This window comes from Dasypus novemcinctus, chromosome 27 (genome assembly GCF_030445035.2).
Source record: "Dasypus novemcinctus isolate mDasNov1 chromosome 27, mDasNov1.1.hap2, whole genome shotgun sequence".
NCBI classification, from domain to species: Eukaryota; Metazoa; Chordata; class Mammalia; order Cingulata; family Dasypodidae; genus Dasypus; species Dasypus novemcinctus.
The window spans coordinates 16,206,595-16,227,655 of NC_080699.1; the positions used below are offsets into that span (position 1 = coordinate 16,206,595).

At 39.2% G+C, this 21,061-nt stretch overlaps 1 protein-coding gene across 5 annotated transcripts in view; it reads left to right on the forward strand.

Moving 5' to 3' along the window:
• The window catches only part of ZC3H12C (zinc finger CCCH-type containing 12C), a 79,810-nt gene that overhangs the window by 51,492 nt on the left and 7,257 nt on the right, over positions 1-21,061 (forward strand). For all 5 annotated transcript variants that reach the window (XM_071212320.1, XM_058289402.1, XM_058289401.2 and 2 more), the window contains exons 3-5: positions 15,549-15,688; positions 18,090-18,324; positions 20,396-20,502. In XM_071212320.1, coding sequence (XP_071068421.1) covers positions 15,549-15,688; positions 18,090-18,324; positions 20,396-20,502 — 482 coding nt within the window. The remainder of the gene's footprint in view (positions 1-15,548; positions 15,689-18,089; positions 18,325-20,395; positions 20,503-21,061) is intronic.

Here is a 21,061-nt window from a genome sequence, read left to right on the forward strand (position 1 = left end):
GTGACTCTCTTGTAAACAACATATAGTTAGGTCATGCTTTTTATTCATTCTGCCAGTCTCTTCCTTTTTACTGGAGATTTAATCTGTTTACATTTAAAGTCACTACTAATAATGCAGGTCTTTCTTCTGCTATTTTGATATTGAGTCCTTGTAAGTCTTAAAATTATTTTGTCCCTCAATTCTTCTCTTAATGCCTACTTTCATATTTATTTAATTTTTTGTGTGTTGTACCATATTGAGCCCCTCCTCATTTCTATCTGGATATATTTTTCATATATTTCCCTTGTGATTACCATGGGATTAAATTTTAACATTCTAAGCATATAACATTTTATTTGATACCAATTTAACTTCAATAACATACACATACACTGTTCCTAAACCTCTCTGTCCCCCCACCATTTTTCTGTACTTGTTCCAAATTATATCTTTGTACCTTGTATGTCCAAAATCATAGATTTATCATTACTTTATATGCATTTGCCTTTTAGTACCTGTAGGAAATAGAAAGTGAAGTTACATACCAAAAGATAATATACAGGGAAACGGACTTTGGCCCAGTGGTTAGGGCGTCCGTCTACCACATGGGAGGTCCGCGGTTCAAACCCCGGGCCTCCTTGACCCGTGTGGAGCTGGCCCATGCACAGTGCTGATGTGCGCAAGGAGTGCTGTGCCACACAGGGGTGTCCCCCGCAAAGGAGAGCCGCCCAGCGCAAAAGAAAGTGCAGCCTGCGGAGGAATGGTGCTGCCCACACTTCCCGTGCCGCTGACAACAACAGAAGTGGACAAAGAAACAAGACGCAGCAAAAAGACACAGAAAACAGACAACCAGGGGAGGGGAGGGGAATTAAATAAATAAAAATAAATCTTAAAAAAAAAAAAAAGATACAGTAGTAGTGGCATTTAAAATTACCCAAATGGTACCTCTACTGGAGATTTTTATTTCTTTTTTTTTTTTTTTAATTTCTCTCCCCTTCCCCCCCCCCCCCCCAGTTGTCTGCTTTCTGTGTCCATTCACTGTGTGTTCTTCTGTGTCCACTTGTATTCTTGCCAGCGGCACCAGGAATCTGTGTCTCTTTTTGTTGCGTCATCTTGCTGCGTCAGGTCTCCGTGTGTGTGGCCCCACTCCTGGGCAGGCTGCATTTTTTTCACACTGGGCAGCTCTCCTTACCGGGCACACTCCGTGCATGTAGGGCTCCCCTATGCAGGGGACACCCCTGTATGGCATGACACTCCTTGCGCGCATCAGCACTGCGCATGGGCCAGCTTCACCATGTGGAAGGCGGATGTTCTATCCATTGAGCCAAATCCACTTCCCAGATCTTTATTTCTTTATACCCCTTTCATCTACTGCCAATCTGGAGAACTCCCTTCATTGCTTATAGAGCAAGTCTTGTTATAATGGACTCCCTTAGCTTTTGTTTATCTGGAAATGTCTTAATCTTTTTCTCATTTTTGAAAGAAAGTCTCACAGGATATAAAATTCTTGACTGGCAATTGTTTTCTCTCAGCACTTTAAGTATTTCAGCCCACTGCCTTCTTTCCTCCATGGTTTCTGATGAGAAATAGGCACTTAATCTAATTGGGACTCCCTTGTACATAACACGTTGCTTGTCTCTTGAAGCTTTCAGAACTCTGCCTTTCTTCTTTGCATTTGACAGTTTGATCACTATGATGGGGCAGACTATTCTTGAAGTTTTTCCTTTTGTTCTCTGGGCTTCTTGGATGTGCATATTCATGTATTTGCTAAGTTTGGGGTAGATCTCTGTCATTATTTTTTGGAATATTCTGCCCCTTTCTCTCTCTCCTCCTCCTGCCTCTCCCATAATGCAAATATTGGTACTCTTGATAGTGTCCCAGAGGTCTCTTCAGCTATTTTCCCTCTTTACAAGTCTTTATTTCAGCTCCTCTACCTGACTCACTTTAGTTGTCTTTGTGTTTCTGCCAGCTCCAATCCACTGTTGAAACCCTCCTGGGCATTTTTCATTTCATTTATTGTGGTCTTCAACTCCAGTAGTTTTGTTTGATTCCTTTTTAAATTTCTATCTTTTTATTGAGATTCTCATATTGTTTAGTCGTCGTTTTCCTGATATCCTCTAGTTCTTTCTCTGTAGTTCCCTTAATCTCCTTGAACATATTGAAGATCATATTTTTAAAGACTTTGTGTCTGGTATGTCCACAGTCTTGTCATCTTCACTGATGTTTTCTGTATTTTTATCCTCTTCCTTTGGATGGGCAATCATTTCCTCTTTCTTTGTCTTGTAGTCTCTTGTTTGCACACTGTACATTTTAATATTTTCAACTATCACCTCAGGGATTTATTCCCTGAGATACCTTTTTTGAGTTTGTATCCAGCAGTGATATGTCAGAGATTTTCCTGTGTGTAGGGAGCTCACAAAACCAAGCAAGCCTAAGGAAAAAACTATTTTCACCATCTTTGCAAATTGGCTTTGTGATGTCTGGTCCTCTCTGTCAGAGTTCAGCGCTCCTATTGGGAAGGTCAGCCCAAGGTGTCTGCAAAGTGCAGGTGCCTCCCTGTCTCTATGGGCTGGTCTTTTCCTTGGCTTGTGCTTACTAGTGGCCCTAGGAGTTCCCCTGTTAGAGGAGTTTGAATGCCCCCTCTCTTTCCCAGGGTTCCTCTGCAGCCTTTGTCCCTGGCTGCTGCCTCAGTTGTTTGTTATGCTGCTTTTGCTCTCTGAAGCTGCTTTCGCCTGGAGGGCAAATTCTGGCAGGGGGCCATGCCTGTGAGGAGTTTCCTAGTCAGTCTTTCCCACCCAGAAGCCCCGGGACCCACAAAGTAACACTGGCCAGCTGCAGACTTCTGGGGAGGGGATAGGGGAGGGACGGAGAACTGTGCCAGGAGTTACTTCCGTGCCTCCCTAAGCCACACCTTGCAAATTCTTCTTGCCCTTTTCCTGTCCCCTGCTGCTGCCTTTCTCTGGGGTGGGTTGGAACAATGGCTGCCCTCGGAGCTGGCCTCCAGCAAGCTGAAGTAGCTAATTAACAGCAGTGGGAAGCCATCAGAGCACTCATGCCTCCACTGCTGTCCCCCTCCCCGCCCTGGATCGTGAGAAGTGGATTTTATTATCCCTTTGGCACCACCGAACTCTGCCAGGGACTGGACTTCACTGCTACAAGAGTGGGAGCTGGACGACAGTAACCTCACATGGGAAGAGCAGTTTACTGGTATTTACCATAATTTACTCCCCGCTTTCCCCAGCTCTTCTCTGGAGACTGGGAACATGCTGGGAAGTGTTCTCCTTGACTCTGGCGTTTTTGTTTTTTTTGTTTTTTTTTTTTGTCTTTATTTATTTTTTTAATGTTACATTAAAAAAATATGAGGTCCCCATATATCCCCCACCCCCCTTACCCAACTCGACCCCTATAACAACAACCTCCTCCATCATCATGAGACATTCAATGCATTTGGTGAATACCTGTCTGAGCACCGCTGTACCTCATGGTCACTCTTCCTGCCTGTTCTGGTGGAGGAACCAATTCCTGGAGCTTCCTACTCCACCAACTTCCAGTTTAAGGGGAATCTTGGAGGTGGGACCCATAATAGGACATTCACATAAGACTGGCACTTCTCCACCTCCCAGACAGAAGTTATCCCCAAGTCCTATAATCATGGGAACCATCCATCCAAGAGGTCATCACCCCCTCTTCTAGATCCCAGATTGAAGCACAGAAGAGTAAAGGAAAGTAGAGGGAGCAGTAGAGCAAACAGCAGAGAAAGATTGAGCACCTGGCGATTCAGTGTCTTAATCTCTTTCTCCATTTTCTTAATCATTCTTTATGTCTGTCCAATTCATTCTTTCATTTATTTCCTGAGATCCAGAGAGACCAATAATCTGTTAGTTTTAAGTGGAGTTTTTCTAAAAATCTCTGTAAATGCACCAATTTGTCTACCTTAAACTTTTCTCTGGCCATTGCAAAACAGGATTTTCCTAAGTATACCTATTCTAAACATGACAGTGTAAAATAAGCCTAAGAGACCTGCTGGCAGCATCCTGGGCTTCCTGTATTTTTCTCCCATCAGAGCCAGTGGCAAATCCGATGGGACCTGTCCTAGTTTTCCACAGGGCTGCCGAAGCAAAGTATCAGAAGTGGATTGACTGTTACAATGGGAACTTTATTTGGGAGAAAAGCTTACAGTTCAGAGCCTGTGAAATGTCCAAATCAAGGCAACCTCAGAGAGGCTTTCTCACCGAAGTCAGCTACTGGTGATCCTGGCATCCTGCCCTGTGGTGAAGCAAGATGGTAGCCATCTCGGCTAAGGCTCCCGCCTTCCCTTCCAGCCTCACTGTCTCCCAGAACCCAGCTGTGGAAGACCAGGCATGAGGATTGCCTCTTTCTGGGCCTCCTCTCTCAGCCTTGGCTGCTCCACTTTCTTCCCAAGTTTAGCTGTGGGCCCTCAGGCATATGGCTCAGCTCTGCTACTCAGCCTGAGCTGCCCCATGGGCCCAGCCCCTCGGGGACCTCTCTCTGTGCCTTTGTGCTCTGCTGATTCTAGACTCCAGGGCCTGTGTCAGCCTCTGGAACCTCCCTCAGCCTCTCTCTCGCATGGCAGGATCCATATGGCGGCTTCCGTCTCTCTGTGTGTCCTATTTCTATAATGCTCCATTAGGAAGGCAGATACCCATCCTGAGTCACGCCTCACTGACCTGGTCCATTCAAAAGGACCCCACACCCACAGGAATGGATTAGTTCAAAAACATCATCTTTTCAGATTCACCAATCTGCCACAGAATCTTGGAGCCAGAGTTGCCCATTTTGCCCAATAGTAACTAAAAATTCGCAATGAGGGTTTGGAAATTTTCCTGGGGACTCAATCCCATTAAGCCAAAGTAGTTGAAGGAAGACTTAATAGAGAGTCAGGGTCTCCTTCCTAATCAAAGGTGGCCACAAATCCTTCAACCAATTCACCCAGCTTAGGACTCGCTTGAGAGATACCATCCTCTTTACCAAACTGGAGATGGGGATGTGGGGCTGAGTCCAAAGACACATGCCGATTCATAAATATAGATTTAGCTAATTTTATTATTGAGGAGGAAAAAAACCCTAAATGCATGATGGTAAGCTCAGAAATGGCTGCAAAACTATAGTGAATTATCGCCCCTATTTCTATGGAATTAAACCTAAAGTTGTTAAATGTCCTTTTAGTGAACAATCACCACATAATTAATTTGCACCAATAGTTAAATCGTGTTTACCCTGGCATCCTCTGTTTCATAATTCTTTATCGCCTCCTACAGTTCCTTCTTACAGTGTTTCTAGTGCATATGATCCTTCAACGTGCCTCATAAGGTTAGATTAAATTCAGTCTTCCAGTTACCCAAATTCCATCTGTAATTTGGAGCCACCTGATAGTTGTCTGCTCTGCCTTAAACGTTACTGGGAATGATTCTGAGTTTTGGCGGCTATCGGCATTCCAAGACAACAGGAGCCATTCCACGGACTTCCTGGTTAGCGTTCATTCGCTTCTTTGGCCTCATCAGGGGAAAAGTGGCTGGGAAAGTATTGGAGACTCAGGGACTCCAGCCTCCTTATCCCAAGTTGTCTGCCTTTCCCTCTTCCTGTGGAAGATAAGAAAATCTGCCCGTTTCCCTGTTAGAACTAAGCCCAGGCATAGGATAGAGGCCAGTTGTTTACTGTGGTACCTTGGGGGTTTTATTAAACCTGGATGTGGAATTGCTGTGTTAGAGGAAGCAAGCCTTCAACTTTATAAAGTATTGCCAAATTGCTCTCAAGTAGTTACGTCCATTTACACTCCCACCTGTAATGTATAAATTCTTACTTTCACACATCCTTAGAAACATCTGGTGTTTGCAGACTTTATTTTTCCCAATATGGTGAGTGTGAAGTAGTGTCTCATTTTGACTTTAATTTGCATTTTTCTACTATTGAGCATCTTTTCATATGCTTATTGGTCATTTGTGGTTCCTCTTCTGTGAATTGACTTCAAATCCTTCACCTTAAAGAAAACAAAAACCTAGTTACCCTTCTTGATATAGAAGAGCTCTGTATATATCCTGAGGACTAACTTTTTGGTTGGTCCTATATGTTTCAAATATCTTCCCTGAGTCTATGGCATTTTTATTTTGTTTATAGAGTCTTGCAGAATAAGTTTGTGTGCAATCAAATTTATCAGTCTTTTCCTTTTCCTTGTTGTTGTGTCTTGTTTGAGAAGTATTTCCCTATCTGATGTGAATATCTTCTATAATTCTAAAAAATTTACAATATTTCCTTTCATATTTAAATTTTTGATTTAGCTAGAATTTTGTGTATGGCGTGAGATAGGATTTCAATTTTAGTTTTTCCAATCCATTTGTTGAGTAGTCCATCTTTTCCCATTGATTTGTAATTCTACCTTTGTTATTCATACACACTCACATACATGTATGTATACATGTATATATATGTTTTTTTTAATAACTTTATTTCAAATTAAAGAAAATGCTTCAGAAAAAACACCTAAAGATTTTGATTGGAACTGAAGTGAACTTATAGATTAATTTGAGAACAGTTGCCATCTTTACAGATTTACTATCCATGAAAATGACGTAGTGTTCCTTTCACTTAGGTTGTCTTCTATGTCCTTTAATCCAGGTTCTCAATTTCCCTTTTCTCCATAAAGTTCTCTGTGATTTTTTCAACTTCTGTTGCTATTACCAATGGGATTTTTTTTTTGTTGTTTTAAGTTAAAATTTTAAGTTGCTTTTTCTGTTGTATAGCAAGACTAATTTTTGAATAAGGATCTTAAAGCTATAATGTAATAAAAATATATATCTTCATGTGTTCTTGAAAAGATTCTCTCTTCTCTAATTAGCTGCAGGGTTTCGCATGTGTCCATTCGATCGAACTTATAATTGATTGTTTCAGTCTTCTATATCCTTACCAATTTTTTTGTTTCATCTGGCAGTTAGTCTGATTGTGAATTTGTTAATGCCTTCTAGGAATCCTGTCATCTTTTGCATTGCTCATTTGGAAACTGAGTTTAGAATTATTATAGTTTCCTTTTGAATTGTTCCTATTTTGCTATCACATAACTTTTATGCCTAATAGTGTTTTATCTTAAAATGTATTTTTTCTTCTATTAATAGAGCTGTGTCAATTTTATTTTGGTTTATGGTTTACTTAATGTGACAGTTAAGAATGAGGTCAGCTGCAAATAACAGGAAACGTGGCTATTGTTGCCTAAACAAATAGGGGGTTACTTTTTCTCAATAAGAAGACATTAGAAAATGTGTTATGGCGTAAGTGGGTGGGCTCGCTGCCCAGTGCATAGAAGTTAATACTGTGACACCAGGATTTTGATAAAAGAGTTTATTACACACAGCCAGTAAGGAGACAGGAGTGTAAACTCAGATCAGTCACCCCGTTGGAAATGCTTAGGGTTTCAATGGAATTAAATAAAGAGAGGTGGGGATAACATTGGTTGTATATATATTCAAATTAAGGATTCAAGTTAGCTTATACTGATTGGTGGTGTGTACTTTCAAATTAAAGTTTTAAATTATATTATTTGGTTGTGTCTTTCAGCCGCTGTTGGTAAGGAGCAAGCATGGACCTGAGAAGTCCTTGAGCTAACTGGTTGTAAAGGAGGGGCATGGGAACACTGTTACAAATCATTTAACTAACACAGAATAACGATTACAAGTGAAGGAAACTACAAGGAAAGGAATGAGCAAAAATAACGTCTACAAGTATAAGTAAAATCGCTGCAGTCAGTGGTTAAAATCCCCCCGTATTTTTGTTCATTCCTCAATCTCGAGGATGTGGGACGATGACTGCTCTGGCTGCTTTAGGCTGAGGAAGGATGTAGATATTGTGGGCAGAGGAATGACGTTGTTTTGCTTGCAGTTGAGGGAATTTGTGAGTTCCTGATTGTTCTTGGAGAAACTGGTACCCCTGGGCTTCAGGGCTCAACTGGCATAGGAATAATGAGGAGGCTTTAAGTCTTTGAAAAATAACAAGTAAATTGAAAATTCTAAGTCTAAATAAAGGAAACGGAAGGATTATGATTAGGAGATTGATAAGTGACTATAACCATGTCATATTGGGGAAGTAGCTTTTCATAGATTCCCAGATAGAGCACAGGGTGTGGCTGTCATGTAGCTACGTGGCTAGTTTATGGTGTCCATGTGTTCTTTTGGGGCTTTGCGTAGTGTGGCTCTTTGCAATGTCTGGCTGAGACCTGCATAAGAGCAACCTCTGGAATGATTCCCCGACTCCATTTGAAGTCTCCTAGCCATAGAAACTTTATTTTGTTTTATTCCTTTTAATATTTCCCCCTTTTGTTTTTGTTTTTTGTTTTTTGTATTTTGAAGGAGAAAAGAATTTTATTAACAATCTTGCAAGAACAGGCATTGGACAAAATGGCCAGTGCCTTTTCCCCCTTTTGATAAAGCTCTTTCTCCAAAATCATTGCTGATCAATATTTGGTGTTAGTCCCTCAGCGCCAGGGAGCTGCATCCCTTGGAGTCACACCTCACGTAGTGGGGGAGACAGTGAGTTTGTGTACAGAGTTTTTCTTAGAGAGGCCACGTTTGAGCAACAAGGGGATTTTCAGGGGGCAACTCTTATGTATTAAATTATAATCAGGCTTAGTCTTGTCATTACAAAAGAAATGTTTTATAAGTGCAAGCCTCAAGATTGAGGGCTTGACTCATTAGCATATTTCCTTTTATGAAACAAGGGTTACATGTTTCCAAGTTTATTTTTATACATCTCCCTGTTATAAGTCTAGATGTGGATGATTTATATTTCCCAGAGGGTGTGGATTTTAGATTTAGATATTGCAAAGTTTTTTCATTACAGTTTCAGTAAATCAGGAGCCCGCATTGCTTGAGAGAATAGCAGGGCTTTGGCAGGTGGGGAAGTTTAGTAGTGCCATGCGTTCCTTCCCCAGTCCCTTAAGGCACCTTACAAATGATTGTTTTATTTTATGCCCAAACTCTCTGAAAAGCTTCAGGATATTATATTAACCTATACAGAATACCAAGATCTCATCTTTTCCATTTTTATTTTTATTTTTTTTTAAAGATTTATATATTTATTTATTTCTCTCCCCTCCCACCCCCCCACTCCGCTTGTCTGTTCTCTATGTCTATTTTGCTGCGTCTTGTTTTTTTTGTCCGCTTCTGTGGTTGTCAGCGGCACGGGAATCTGTGTCTCTTTTTGTTGTGTCATCTTGCTGTGTCAGCTCTCCATGTGTGTGGTGCCATTCCTGGGCAGGCTGCACTTTCTTTTGCACTGGGCGGATCTCCTTACGGGGTGCATTCCTTGCCTGTGGGGTCCCCTATGTGGGGACACCCCTGCGTGGCACGGCACTCCTTGCGCGCATCAGCACTGCGCATGGCCAGCTCCACACGGGTCAAGGAGGCCCGGGGTTTGAACCGCGGACCTCCCATGTGGTAGACGGACGCCCTAACCACTGGGCAAGTCCATTTCCCTCATCCTTTCCATTTTTAGTAGGGCTATGTTAATTAACGGGTAGAGCATAATTTATACACTTGCTTTGATTCTTTTTTGAAGTTCCTTTTTGTTGAAGATGAAGCTCTGACCTATAACTGACTGCATATACTTTTAGAGAAGCATTAGAGTAAAACAATATAGCCAATAAGGAAATCTGATTGTTTCTGTGACATGTAACATTTTTCTGAGAATGACTAAAACCATGACCAACATTACACTGTTGGTTGTCTAATATGCAGATCAATATCAGGATAGATCGTGGACAGTGAGAACAGCGTTAAGTTTCTAGGAGTTTTATACAATCTTTGAATATTTATATGAACATTTTATCCATACAAATTCAATTAACAAAAGGTTAGAAAATTCCTTTTAATTTTTATAACTCTTCTTGTGCAACTCATACTAATGAACTTAACTATGCCTAGCACCTCTCTGTTTACCAAGTGGAAAAACAAATCCTTGGCTACAGTTTGAAATAAAAAGATATCCAAATGGGTTTGATTTAGGGAAGGGAAAACGTTAAAAGCTGTCAGGTCTGAACATTATGTTAAACAGGAAAGTGGGTTATTGTGAAACATTATTTTGTTCCTTATTTAACCAAAGTGGCAATGCAATAGTAAAATAGGAGTTAATATGCTTGTAAGACAAAGACTTAGTTCCTTTAAAAGTGAGAAGACTTGTCTTCCAAAATAATAAATAATGGTAAGGTTAATGTAAACTTCAATGAGGATATTATTCTGAAATGACATAGAATATTTCTCTCCTTAAACAACCAAGGACATGATAAAGTTAATATAAAGTACAAGAAGTTATTCGTTATTCTCATGAAATACCGACTATGTGCTTTTTATATTGGTTATTCAGAAAACATCTTTATAGCCTTTTACTAAAACTGACCAATAATTAAGAAAACGTTACTTTATCAGAGAGAAAACTAAGTTTTAGTTTTGCATCAGTGTATTATTTGATACTAAGCCTCTTAAAAATATTATAGACAGACCTGTCAAATCTTACTCAACTTTGACTATAAGAAATAATTTTCTTTTCTGTGAACCTTCTGCAACTTTATATATCTATGCAAATTTTGCCCTACATTTTTCTTTCTCATTCTGCAATAACTAGTCATTTTATTTTAGGGCAAAATTACTCTCTTTTTCCTTAATAAAAGCACACCTGAATACCTTACATACTTAAGTTACTAAAATGATTTGGAAAATATCTTCAAGAAAACGTCTTGCAAAACATAATGACTGGCAAAATAAAATTTGTCAGAATAATGGCTTAATTTGATTAAATGCAAACATAACATTTTTCTCCTTTAAAATATTTAGTAGATGCAATACAGCTTATTTGATCAATAAACTTGTATAAATTCAGGAAGAATATACCCAAGTAGAATAAAATGGTATGCTTGTATTGTACTTGACGTTGATAGCTCAGAAGACATAGCTATTTTAGGGGACGGTTTCCAGAAATACTGCTTTCCTCAGTTTATCATTTTATCAGTATTTCAGTTAGATATATTATAACTAATTTCTGAAACAATTTCCTAGAGGCAAGTAGGAATGGCCGGTTTGCTATTAGGGCCAAGCCATGATTTAATTGCAGGCTTACAAAAGCAGCCACGTTGTGTGGTTGGTTGGTTTTTTTGAACCTGGGACCTCGTACATCAGAAATAGGTGCTCAACCACTGAGCTACACCCACTCCCTCGGTGTTTTTTTAATTATTATTGTTCTTTTTAATATTGTCAATAGAATCGTTTGGTTCAAAAGTTATAGGAACAGGAATAGGACTAGAATTTGTTGCTGCATTTTTTATTTTTATTTTTTGCAGCTGTATTTGCCTCATGGTTATCAGTGTTTTCATTAGTATTTGCCTAAGAATGACCAGGAATTTTAATTGTAGCTAAAACTTTGATAATATGTAGTATCAAGTCATTTCTTAATGCAAGAATTGTTTGTTTTATTTTTTCCCATTGGAGGTTAAAAACCTGTTTCCGTATATCCTAAAATTATAAACAACCTCAAAAGCATACTATTAGGCCGTGGAAAATAGAAGCGAGATAAGAGAGTTGGCTTAGTATTTATTATTAGAGCTCATATGCCCTCATGTTTGTGTCCAATTATCAGATCTGTTTAGCTTAAAGATGTGATGCGGACAATTAGAAAAGTCTCTGCTGTTCCCCAGGGCAGCCCTTGCAGTTATATTGACTTTGCTCTCTTAGAGGACAAAGCATGGGGTGTGGGGGGATGCTGTTTTCAGGAGGCTTTAGGAAGTCTGTTTTCAAAAGTCCAGGTTGTTTACAGTAATAATAAGTGCTAGTGCCCTGAACCCTGGTGCGTAGAGGTTTGTTTATTAAGTTAAGTTAAGCCAGCCGTTCAGAGGGACCCCAGCAGTTCAGAGCGACCCAGAGGGATGTCTGAGAGGTACACGGCAGCTCTGGCTCGATTCTTCGCTGTGGCGGGAACTTAGTACTCTGGGAAAGTGGAACTGGAATGCAGTGTGCTACTGAACATCTTCTAAGTATGCTATAAACTGCTAAACAAGGCCAAAACCACAGCTGGAGACCCAGGGGGGTGCTCAGGGACTAGGTCTTGTAAGCTTCGGGGTCTTTACCCAATAACCGAACCAAAACTGGCAAAATGTCGACACAGCTGTTCAGCCCCCAGCCAATTACCAAATCTTTGCTCCTTAATTTTGACAGAAGAATGTGACCCCCAACCAATTATTATTCCCCAACAAAAGGGTTTTACTCCCAAAGAACCACAGAGAACCAAACAGGCTTTGGCAGAAGAGTAGGCATAAATCAAAGTTACTCACCCAAAAGACACCTGTTCCTGAAACCGTTTTCACCTCTCAAAATGAAACCACACTGCAGGGTCTGCAAGAGAGGCTCCAGCTCCAAGCCTCTAGGACAGGGATTCTGAACCTTTTTTGTTCCACGGACCCCTTTGCCAGTCAGGTAAAAGCCGCGGACCCCTTCCAGTCCACACCACACTGTGTATTTATTAAATAATAAATATATCACACCCACACAAGACATCCCCACAAGAATGTTTTTTTGGATTTCCTTTCAAGCTTGTGACCCCTGATTAAGAACCACTGCTCTAGATTAACTGGTCTAGGGGGCTATCAGAGTTGGTGACTGGAAAATTCTGTCCCACAGGGCCACAAGGCCGCCGGCCAAACAGTCCCACGTTGGGCGCCAAATTATCACATTCGTGGGCAGGCTCACTGCCCAATGCGCGTAGGATTTCGAGAAAGAGTTTATTTCATGGCAGTTGTAAGGAGACAGGAGCGTAAACTCAGATCAGTCTCCCAAATTGGAAGCGTGTGGGTGTTTATGGCATTAAACAAAAGGAGGCAGGGATAGTGATGTGATTGGTTGTATATATATTCAGATTAAGGATTTGAGTTAGTTTATACTGATTGTTGATGTATAAATTCAAGTTCCTGGTAGTGTTTGGAACTGTCATTAGGGAACGGGCGTGGGCCTGAGAAGTCCTTGAGCTCACCAGCTATGAAGAGGGACACGGGGACATGGTTCTGAATCACTCAGCTAATGCAGAACCACAGTGACCAGTGAAGGAAACAAGTCAAGGACTAAGCCAACATAACAACCACAGTGATAAGTAAAGCCGCTGCGGTCAGCGGTGACCGTGCATGTGGACCATCTGCTCAAGAGCCGTGCTCCTTCTGTGTTTCTATTTACCTTTCACCACGTGTCAGGTTTCCGTGTTTTATTCCCTCCTCATGAGACTTTGACTTTTTATTTGGAAACCACACCCCAGCAGATTTCTTATGTCTTGGAGAATCAACTCTTAACTCAGTCACTGGCCAAATGGAAAAATATCAGTATGGCTAATTTAAGCCAGCCGTGATGTCTTTCATAGCATAAGGCCATTCTTTCTCTTCTATATTCCCTTTCCCTTGCATAAGAAGAGAGGAAAGGGAGCGGATGTGGCTCAAACAGTTGAGCGCCCACTTCCTACATGGGAGGTGTCCTGGGTTCAGTCCCAATGCCTCCTACAAAAAAACCCAAAAACAAACAACAAGCAAAACAAAGGAGAAAAGCCTACTCAGGGGAGCCAGTGTGGCTCAGTGGTCGAGCACCAGCTTCATGGCCTGGTACAATATTCTGTCTGGGGTCTATGGTGCCTTTATGCCATGATTGCAAATGATCTGCTCTTTACACACACTTTATGGAGGTTCTTTAACTAGAAGACATTATCTGCTATTTCTAGAGTGAGTAAGGTGTGACAATTCCCCTTCCCAATTGAAATCATCAGGAAGAAAATGTTATACGGGCCTCTCTTAAAAGCCAAAAACAGTTACTTGTCTCAGTAAGCCAAATGTCATTGGTAATTAACAAAATATAATATACCTAGGTTCTAAAACATTAACATAAAATAATATAGTCAGATTTTTCGCAAGTTGAGTTTTGTATTCATGGATATTACAAATTCTATGTTCAGGGACCTTTGTTCACCCAAGACCAGGGGTTCAGTTTATTTGCTTCTTTAAACCTCTACATGCAGGACTATAAAAACATATAAAGGATATGGCATGACACATATATTTCTTGCTTTGAGATAGTCAGCATGTGCCAGAAATGAGGCCATTGGGTTATACAGCTTCCCTTTAACCCCCGCTAGCTTTCTGCAGTCAGCTGCTCCTCAGCCATTACACCAAGGTAGCCGTTTTTACCTATGAGGAGTAGTTTCAGATCCAAGTGATGAGGATACCATGATTTTCCAGTTTGGCGGAAGACTGATTAAATCGAGGTATTTTCCATAAACCCTAACAGCACTTTGTAGCTTTTGCTGGGGCACTAACCAGGCTATTCAGAAATGAGAGCGCAAACTCTCACTTCCCCTATCCCATCCTAACTTTCAGTGAATCTGAATCCACCTTTAATATTCCCCTGGACAATTAGAACAGGCCAGCCGAACTGCGAACAGGCACTGTGGCTTGCATCTGTAGCTGTCAACATCTGCAAAGCAAGTCGGTCTACTTCTGTTTTGTCCTAAAGATAAGTTTAGCCTATGTTAGATGGTTCTCGTGCTTCCCAAGGGACGACCGGAACAATATACTACTATGTGTACTGTTTGAGTGTGCTGAAAGTTACCAAAACATGTATATGTATTATCTCATTCAGCTCTTTGAGCCTCAACAAGTAAAGAATGTCTATGTCCATTTTAGATGAGAAAATGAAACCATTAGGGCTCCAATTGAAAAAGACACATAATTGCTGGATTCAAAACAGGAGACTTTTCTTTAGAAACATTGGATTGAGTGTTATTTTTTGTTTATTAAAGTATACAATCAGAGTCCTGTGGTAGATAAATACTTATTGAATGATTGTGTACTCTTTGAGTTGGGTGTTTTCTCTTAGGCACTAAGATGCTAATCTCATTTTGAAAGCCCTTTTGTCATTATTAGCCCTTGTCCAACACAATAGAGTTGAACAGAAACCAGGTGTCTTTTCATTGAGATATGGCAAGTGTTTCTTGTATGAGAATTAAGCATTGTGAACTCGTTCTGCTCTTCTAGTGAATATGCAGTATATTGTTTACCTGATAAAATATGTGCGTTCCTTAATCATTAGATTGGACTATAGGCAGAAGAATTCTTGAGAAGGAACAGTTTTTAGAAACTCATTAGTGTTCCATTCCACTGTTTTTAAATTTTTTCTTCTGTGCAACTTCTTTTTTACGTTTGACTGAAATTCTTCTTGTCATGGTTAAAGTCCCTTTCTTTTTTCCCTATCCAGATTTTTTTTAAAAATAAAAATAAACTTTTAACTTTCTGAGTAGTTAACCTTTACAACTTTACATTTTAAGACTTGTTTTTTTTATTCTCCACAAAATATTCATTGCAATTTTTTCCTCACAGATTTTGACTTTCAACTCCTAAGTTGCTGAATGTTTTTCTGAACTCTGTGCAACTCCATCTTAAATTGCGAATCTCCTATTACTGTCATAATTGTGTAATCATTTCGTTTACGAACTTGAATTAATTGAATTGAATTAGGCGTTGTTTTAAGTGTGCTAAAATAATTTTTCAGCCATGGAAACAAAGAAGTGTTTTCCTGCCGAGGAATAAAATTGGCAGTAGACTGGTTTTTGGACAGAGGCCACAAAGATATCACAGTTTTTGTTCCTGCTTGGAGAAAAGAGCAATCCCGACCTGATGCTCTCATTACAGGTAAGCTCGGTGAGCAGTTTTTTCTCAGCTTCCATTTAATGCCTGGTCAGATATCTGGCACTGTCAGGGGTTACAGAGTTTCCAAGGAACACTAGTTACTGGGAAGGACCTTAAATTTTCACTTCAAATTTCATAAAACTCTGCTCTTTAGAGATATTCTAGGAGTCAGGAGGAATAGATTCAAATTCTAGCTTTGACATTTACTTAAGCCATAGGATTTTGAGCAAGATACTAAATCTTTTTGGCCTCAGTTTTCTCATCTGCTATATGAAATTAGACTAAGTGAATGTCAAATTCTAATTACTGCAGATCAGAAAAGACCTGCAAAACTTTGGGGTGGGCTGTCCATATGAAGCAAAAGTAAATGACTCCATCCCATTTTGCATCATATTGTAATGTTTAAGTGTGTAAGTTTCAGACAAAAATGTCCTCATAGCTGTTCATTATTGTTTACCATTTTAATAAGCATCCAATCCTTCTTACCCCTCTCCTGCCTTCAACATTAACAAAACTGTTGGGAATCAGTGTGAAAAACTCCATATATTTTTTAAAAAAAAAACAGCAATGGAGACACCAAAGGAAACTCTGCCTTGCTCGAGATCAGAGTGGCAGAATGAGAAGCTTCAGGGCTCTGTGCCCCACAGCAGCTTTAGCAACGAGCAAGCAAGCTGGGGCCATGGGAGTTAGTGCAGAATGCCTGTGGGATTTCTGCTTGGATGCAGGGAAAGCTCTAGCAAGGGACGTGGTGAGGGGAGTGCGGCCCTGTGAGGTGGGTAATCCCGCTGACTGGTGTGCTTGGAGGGGATGGGATGGGAAGGTTTAGGTTGTGTAAATGTTTGCAGAATTTAAGAGAGAGAAACTAAAGAGATAATGACAATTAAATGCAATGCATGATCCTGGATGGGATCTGAGCATGGAGGAGAAAAGGCTCAGAAAGACATTATTGGAACATAAGAAAAAATTGGAATGTAGTATGCCTACTTTTATACCTGTGTTAAATTCCTTGAACTTGATAACTGCCTTTAAGGTGATTAAATAAGTGCATATCCTTATTAGGATGTGTACAACCTGCTCTCAAATGTTCAGAAGCCAGGTAGGTAGGTAGAGAAACAGAGGGACAGGTGGATAGAATGATGCCGTAAAGGCAGCAAAATGTTAAAATTGGTGGATCTGGAGGTGGGGTTATGTTGGACTTCTGTATGGAGTTTGTACTATTTTTACAACTATCTGTAAGTTCAAAATTATTTCAAAATATAAAGTTTTTTATAAAGATGGAGATTTGAGCCTAGACAGAGGTGGTGGTTGTATAACAGTGTGAATGTATTTAAAAACACTTCTAAACTGTTCACTTTAAAATGGTTAATTTTATGTTATGTGAATTTCACCTCAATTTTTTTAAAAAAATAATAATAAAGAGAGATGATATACCTTGAACCTGAATGGGAAAACTATTATAAAGATGTGTATATGGACCAAATTCTGTACTCCTTTTTCTTTTCTTTTTTTCTTAAATAATTGACAAAATTATTCTGAATCATCTGGAAAGATAGAAGCAAGAACAGCTAGAGAAGAGTACTGGGAGAAGAGAGAATTGGCCTATCAAATATTAAAGCATTCTCTCTCTCTACAATTATTAAATCATTGTTAAGCTAATAAAGGACTAGATTAGTAAGCAATGGCTGTGTCCAAGGGATCAGACCCTACCTAGTTCTGTAAAAATACGAAGTAGGAGAGGTAGGTAGGAGTCAACCAATAGAACAAGACACTGGATAAGGCTCTCCCCAGTAAAGAATGTCATAAACAAACATCACAGAAGAAATACAAGTGCTGAATAAGAAGAAAAAATGTTAAACCTCATTAGTAATTAAAGAAAATACAAACTAAAACAATCGCTGATTTTCACTCATCAATTTAGCAGAGGTTAAAAAAGTATCAATGCTAAGTGCCTTAAGGAAGGTGCACTGCTGTGGAAATGTAAATTGTTACAACCTTTCTCCAAAGCAGTTTGGCTTTAAAATGTTAATACTTTTACATCTCCTAGTTCCTAGACTAGGAGTACTTCCTAGGAAAACAGTCAGAGATGCAGGCAAAGATTTATGTCCAAAAACATTCAGTGCAGCATTATTTATAATAGAAAAATATGCAAACAAACTGTACATTCATCATAAGAATGGTTCAATAAAGTAGGATACATCAATATACTAGAATATGCATTGGAACTTTTAATGATCTGAGGAAGTGCTTTTTTACATAAAAGGAAGATTTTATTGTGTGTGTACATATGCATCTCATACCTGTATCAACAAGGGAAAGAAGAAAAAAAATACACAGAACATAACTAGAAGGAAACATTCCAAAATGTTAACAGTAATTTCTGGGTTTATCCTTATTATTATTTCAGATCAAGAAATTTTACGTAAACTAGAGAAGGAGAAAATCCTGGTGTTCACGCCATCTCGTCGTGTCCAGGGGAGGCGAGTGGTGTGCTATGATGACAGGTTCATCGTGAAGCTGGCTTTTGAGTCAGATGGCATCATTGTATCCAATGATAACTACAGGGATCTGGCTAATGAAAAACCAGAATGGAAGAAGTTCATAGATGAGCGATTATTAATGTATTCATTTGTCAATGACAAGTAAGTGAAACCATGTACTTACCAGTAATACTGCTTCCCAAACATTAGAACTGTCTCTGGCAGCTGCTACAGACTCCCTCTCTTTTTACCTCTGACCAATTGATTTCTCCACTGATCCTCAGAGGCAGTTGGAAAAAGTGCAGAGTCAAGCCTCAGGAGGCCTTGCCCTTCCTTTCAACACACTGACCAGGCCCCCAAGGAAGAGCAGGCTTTCCAAGACACCAGGTGCCTTGTAAAACTGACAGAGGGAGAATTCCCATCTTCAGCATTGGCAGATTTTGAGCACATTAATATATTGAACTACCAAGATGCCTTTGCAACTCTTCTTAGAGCATCAGTAGCTTACTAAACATAGGATTTCTTTTAAAAAGTTATTCCAGTATAAGACTCTTCATAATCAGAGTCTGCAAGGTGGTAAACAGCCAAGTGACATGAACATGCATATCCCATGAGAAGTATAAATATGTAGGAAAATGTTTACCTGTTTCTAATCAAAAAAATGCAAATTAAATCTACAAAGATTCTATTTTTCACCCATTTAATTCACAAAAATATTTTTGCATATGACTTGTGGTAAAAATGCAGGGAAACTGATATACAACTGAATATCCATTTTACTCGCTGCATGGTTTATCAGAAGCCTTAAAAATATTTGTGACCTATCAACCTTATAATCCCATTTCTGAGAATATGTAATAGGGAAAAAAGAAAGACTAGGGATGTTCATTACTGAATTATTTATAATTGTGAACAATCAAAGGCAAACTTAAATGTACAGTGATCAGTTCAATTGTGATCCATCGCCTATTTGAATATTATATAGCAATTTGGAATTATTGTGAAATCTGTTAAGAAACATGGAAAAAGATATATTAAGACAAAGCATAAAATTATGTTTGATTAAAGCCATGTAAAATTATATATATATATATATATGGAAAATGGCTAAAATGCCCCACAGAGGTGGGAAATTGTTGTATTAGGATTGTGGGATTGAGTGAATTTGTTTTCTATTTTTTAACTTTTAACTTTTGATGTTGCCATATTGTTATATAATATTAAACACTGTGCTTACTAAGTTATTGCTTATTCATGTTGGCACTCCTATAAGAGTTTATACATTATTCTAATCTTATAGTAATTTACTTGATTTATTTCAAGTTCAGTCACATAATTAGTATTAGAACTCTTCATTCATAAATGCTGTTCATTAAGCATGCCACAAATTCTTCTTGCTTCCACTGGATAATCAGTCCAAACAAAATACATTTGTTTTCTTAAGACTCCTTTTTTTTAATCTCTGCTAAGAAGCACCTTAATGGAGCTTTTCTTTTTGGAGTAATGAAATTGTTCTAAAATATTTTGTGGTGATGAATGTACAACACTGTGATTATACTGAAAGCTGTTGATTGCTTTGGATGGTTTGCATGGTATATCAGTAAAACTGTTTTTAAAAAGCAGCCGCAGCAGCTCCTTAGTATAATGGGGAGAGAATAGACTTTGGAGTCAGACATATTTGAATCTTGACCATGCCATGTGACCTGAGATAAAAAGTACTTGATTCATTTGGCCTACATTAGAAAAGCTTATTAATCTTTAAAAGGGACCTAATAGTATTTCATGGGATTATTAGGATGAAATGAAATACTGTGTCTAAAGTATCTGACACTTTTGTGAGTTTTTGGTCTGCCGGTTACTTTCTCTTCCTCAGCTGCCCCTTCCTCTCCAGCTACTGCACAGGTGACTTTTCAAAGCTCTCCTAAAATGTCATTATAATGGTTTTCCAGAATCGTGACAAAATCCCAAGACAGAGAGGAAGGAGGAATTAATTAGACTCTATTGGACTCAAAATTTGAATTAAAACAAACACAAGTTCATCTTAAATGTTTTGGTTTTAAATGTCATTTACTGTATTTCTTTTTTACCCTGTTAATGTTGAATCAAAATACTTGGATTAAAATTTTAAAAGTATATGTCTTAGAGTGAATAAGTCTTTGTACTCTTTCTGTTTAGAGTTTGATGATCATCCATCCTCCTAACTCATTATAATTTTTTATTAAATCTGTGACAGATTCATGCCCCCCGATGATCCCCTTGGCAGACATGGCCCAAGCCTGGATAATTTTCTGAGGAAGAAACCAATTGTTCCTGAACACAAAAAGCAGCCTTGTCCATATGGTAACTCTCTTTATGATTATTTAATATATGCCTTTTAGAACCAAATACCTTGTTAAACTTTTGTTAATAAGAATAAACATTTTAAATTTTGGATGGCATAGTATGTGGTTCTTTTGATTGTGATGAAATTTAAGAAAATTTCTTAGCCATGAAAAGGGATTATTTTACCTAGCCGGCTTCAGTACAAATGGATTTCCCTGAACTGAAGTATGGTTCCAAAACCTCAGTTAATTCTATGTGAAGTTAGTTTTCAGGTGCGTAAAAATTGGGGGTGCTTACATCCAGGGTCAGTTCAGATGAGCATGGGGTCACATTCCAGCAGGGCACGTTCCTCTTCAAAACAGAACTCCCTGCCTGATTGTAAAGTCCTGCTGGAAGGAAAGAGGCAGGTGTGAGTCGGAGGCAGTGGGGTTTTAGCCAAAAATTCTGGAAGAGATTGTTTACCGTTTGACCAACTTCCTTACTGCTCATGAGAGTAAGGAAGCGAGACGACTGAAGGGTGGTCTTTCTCAAGGATAAGGAATAAAGGAACACTTAGTGCGTCTCCCAGTAGTGCCAA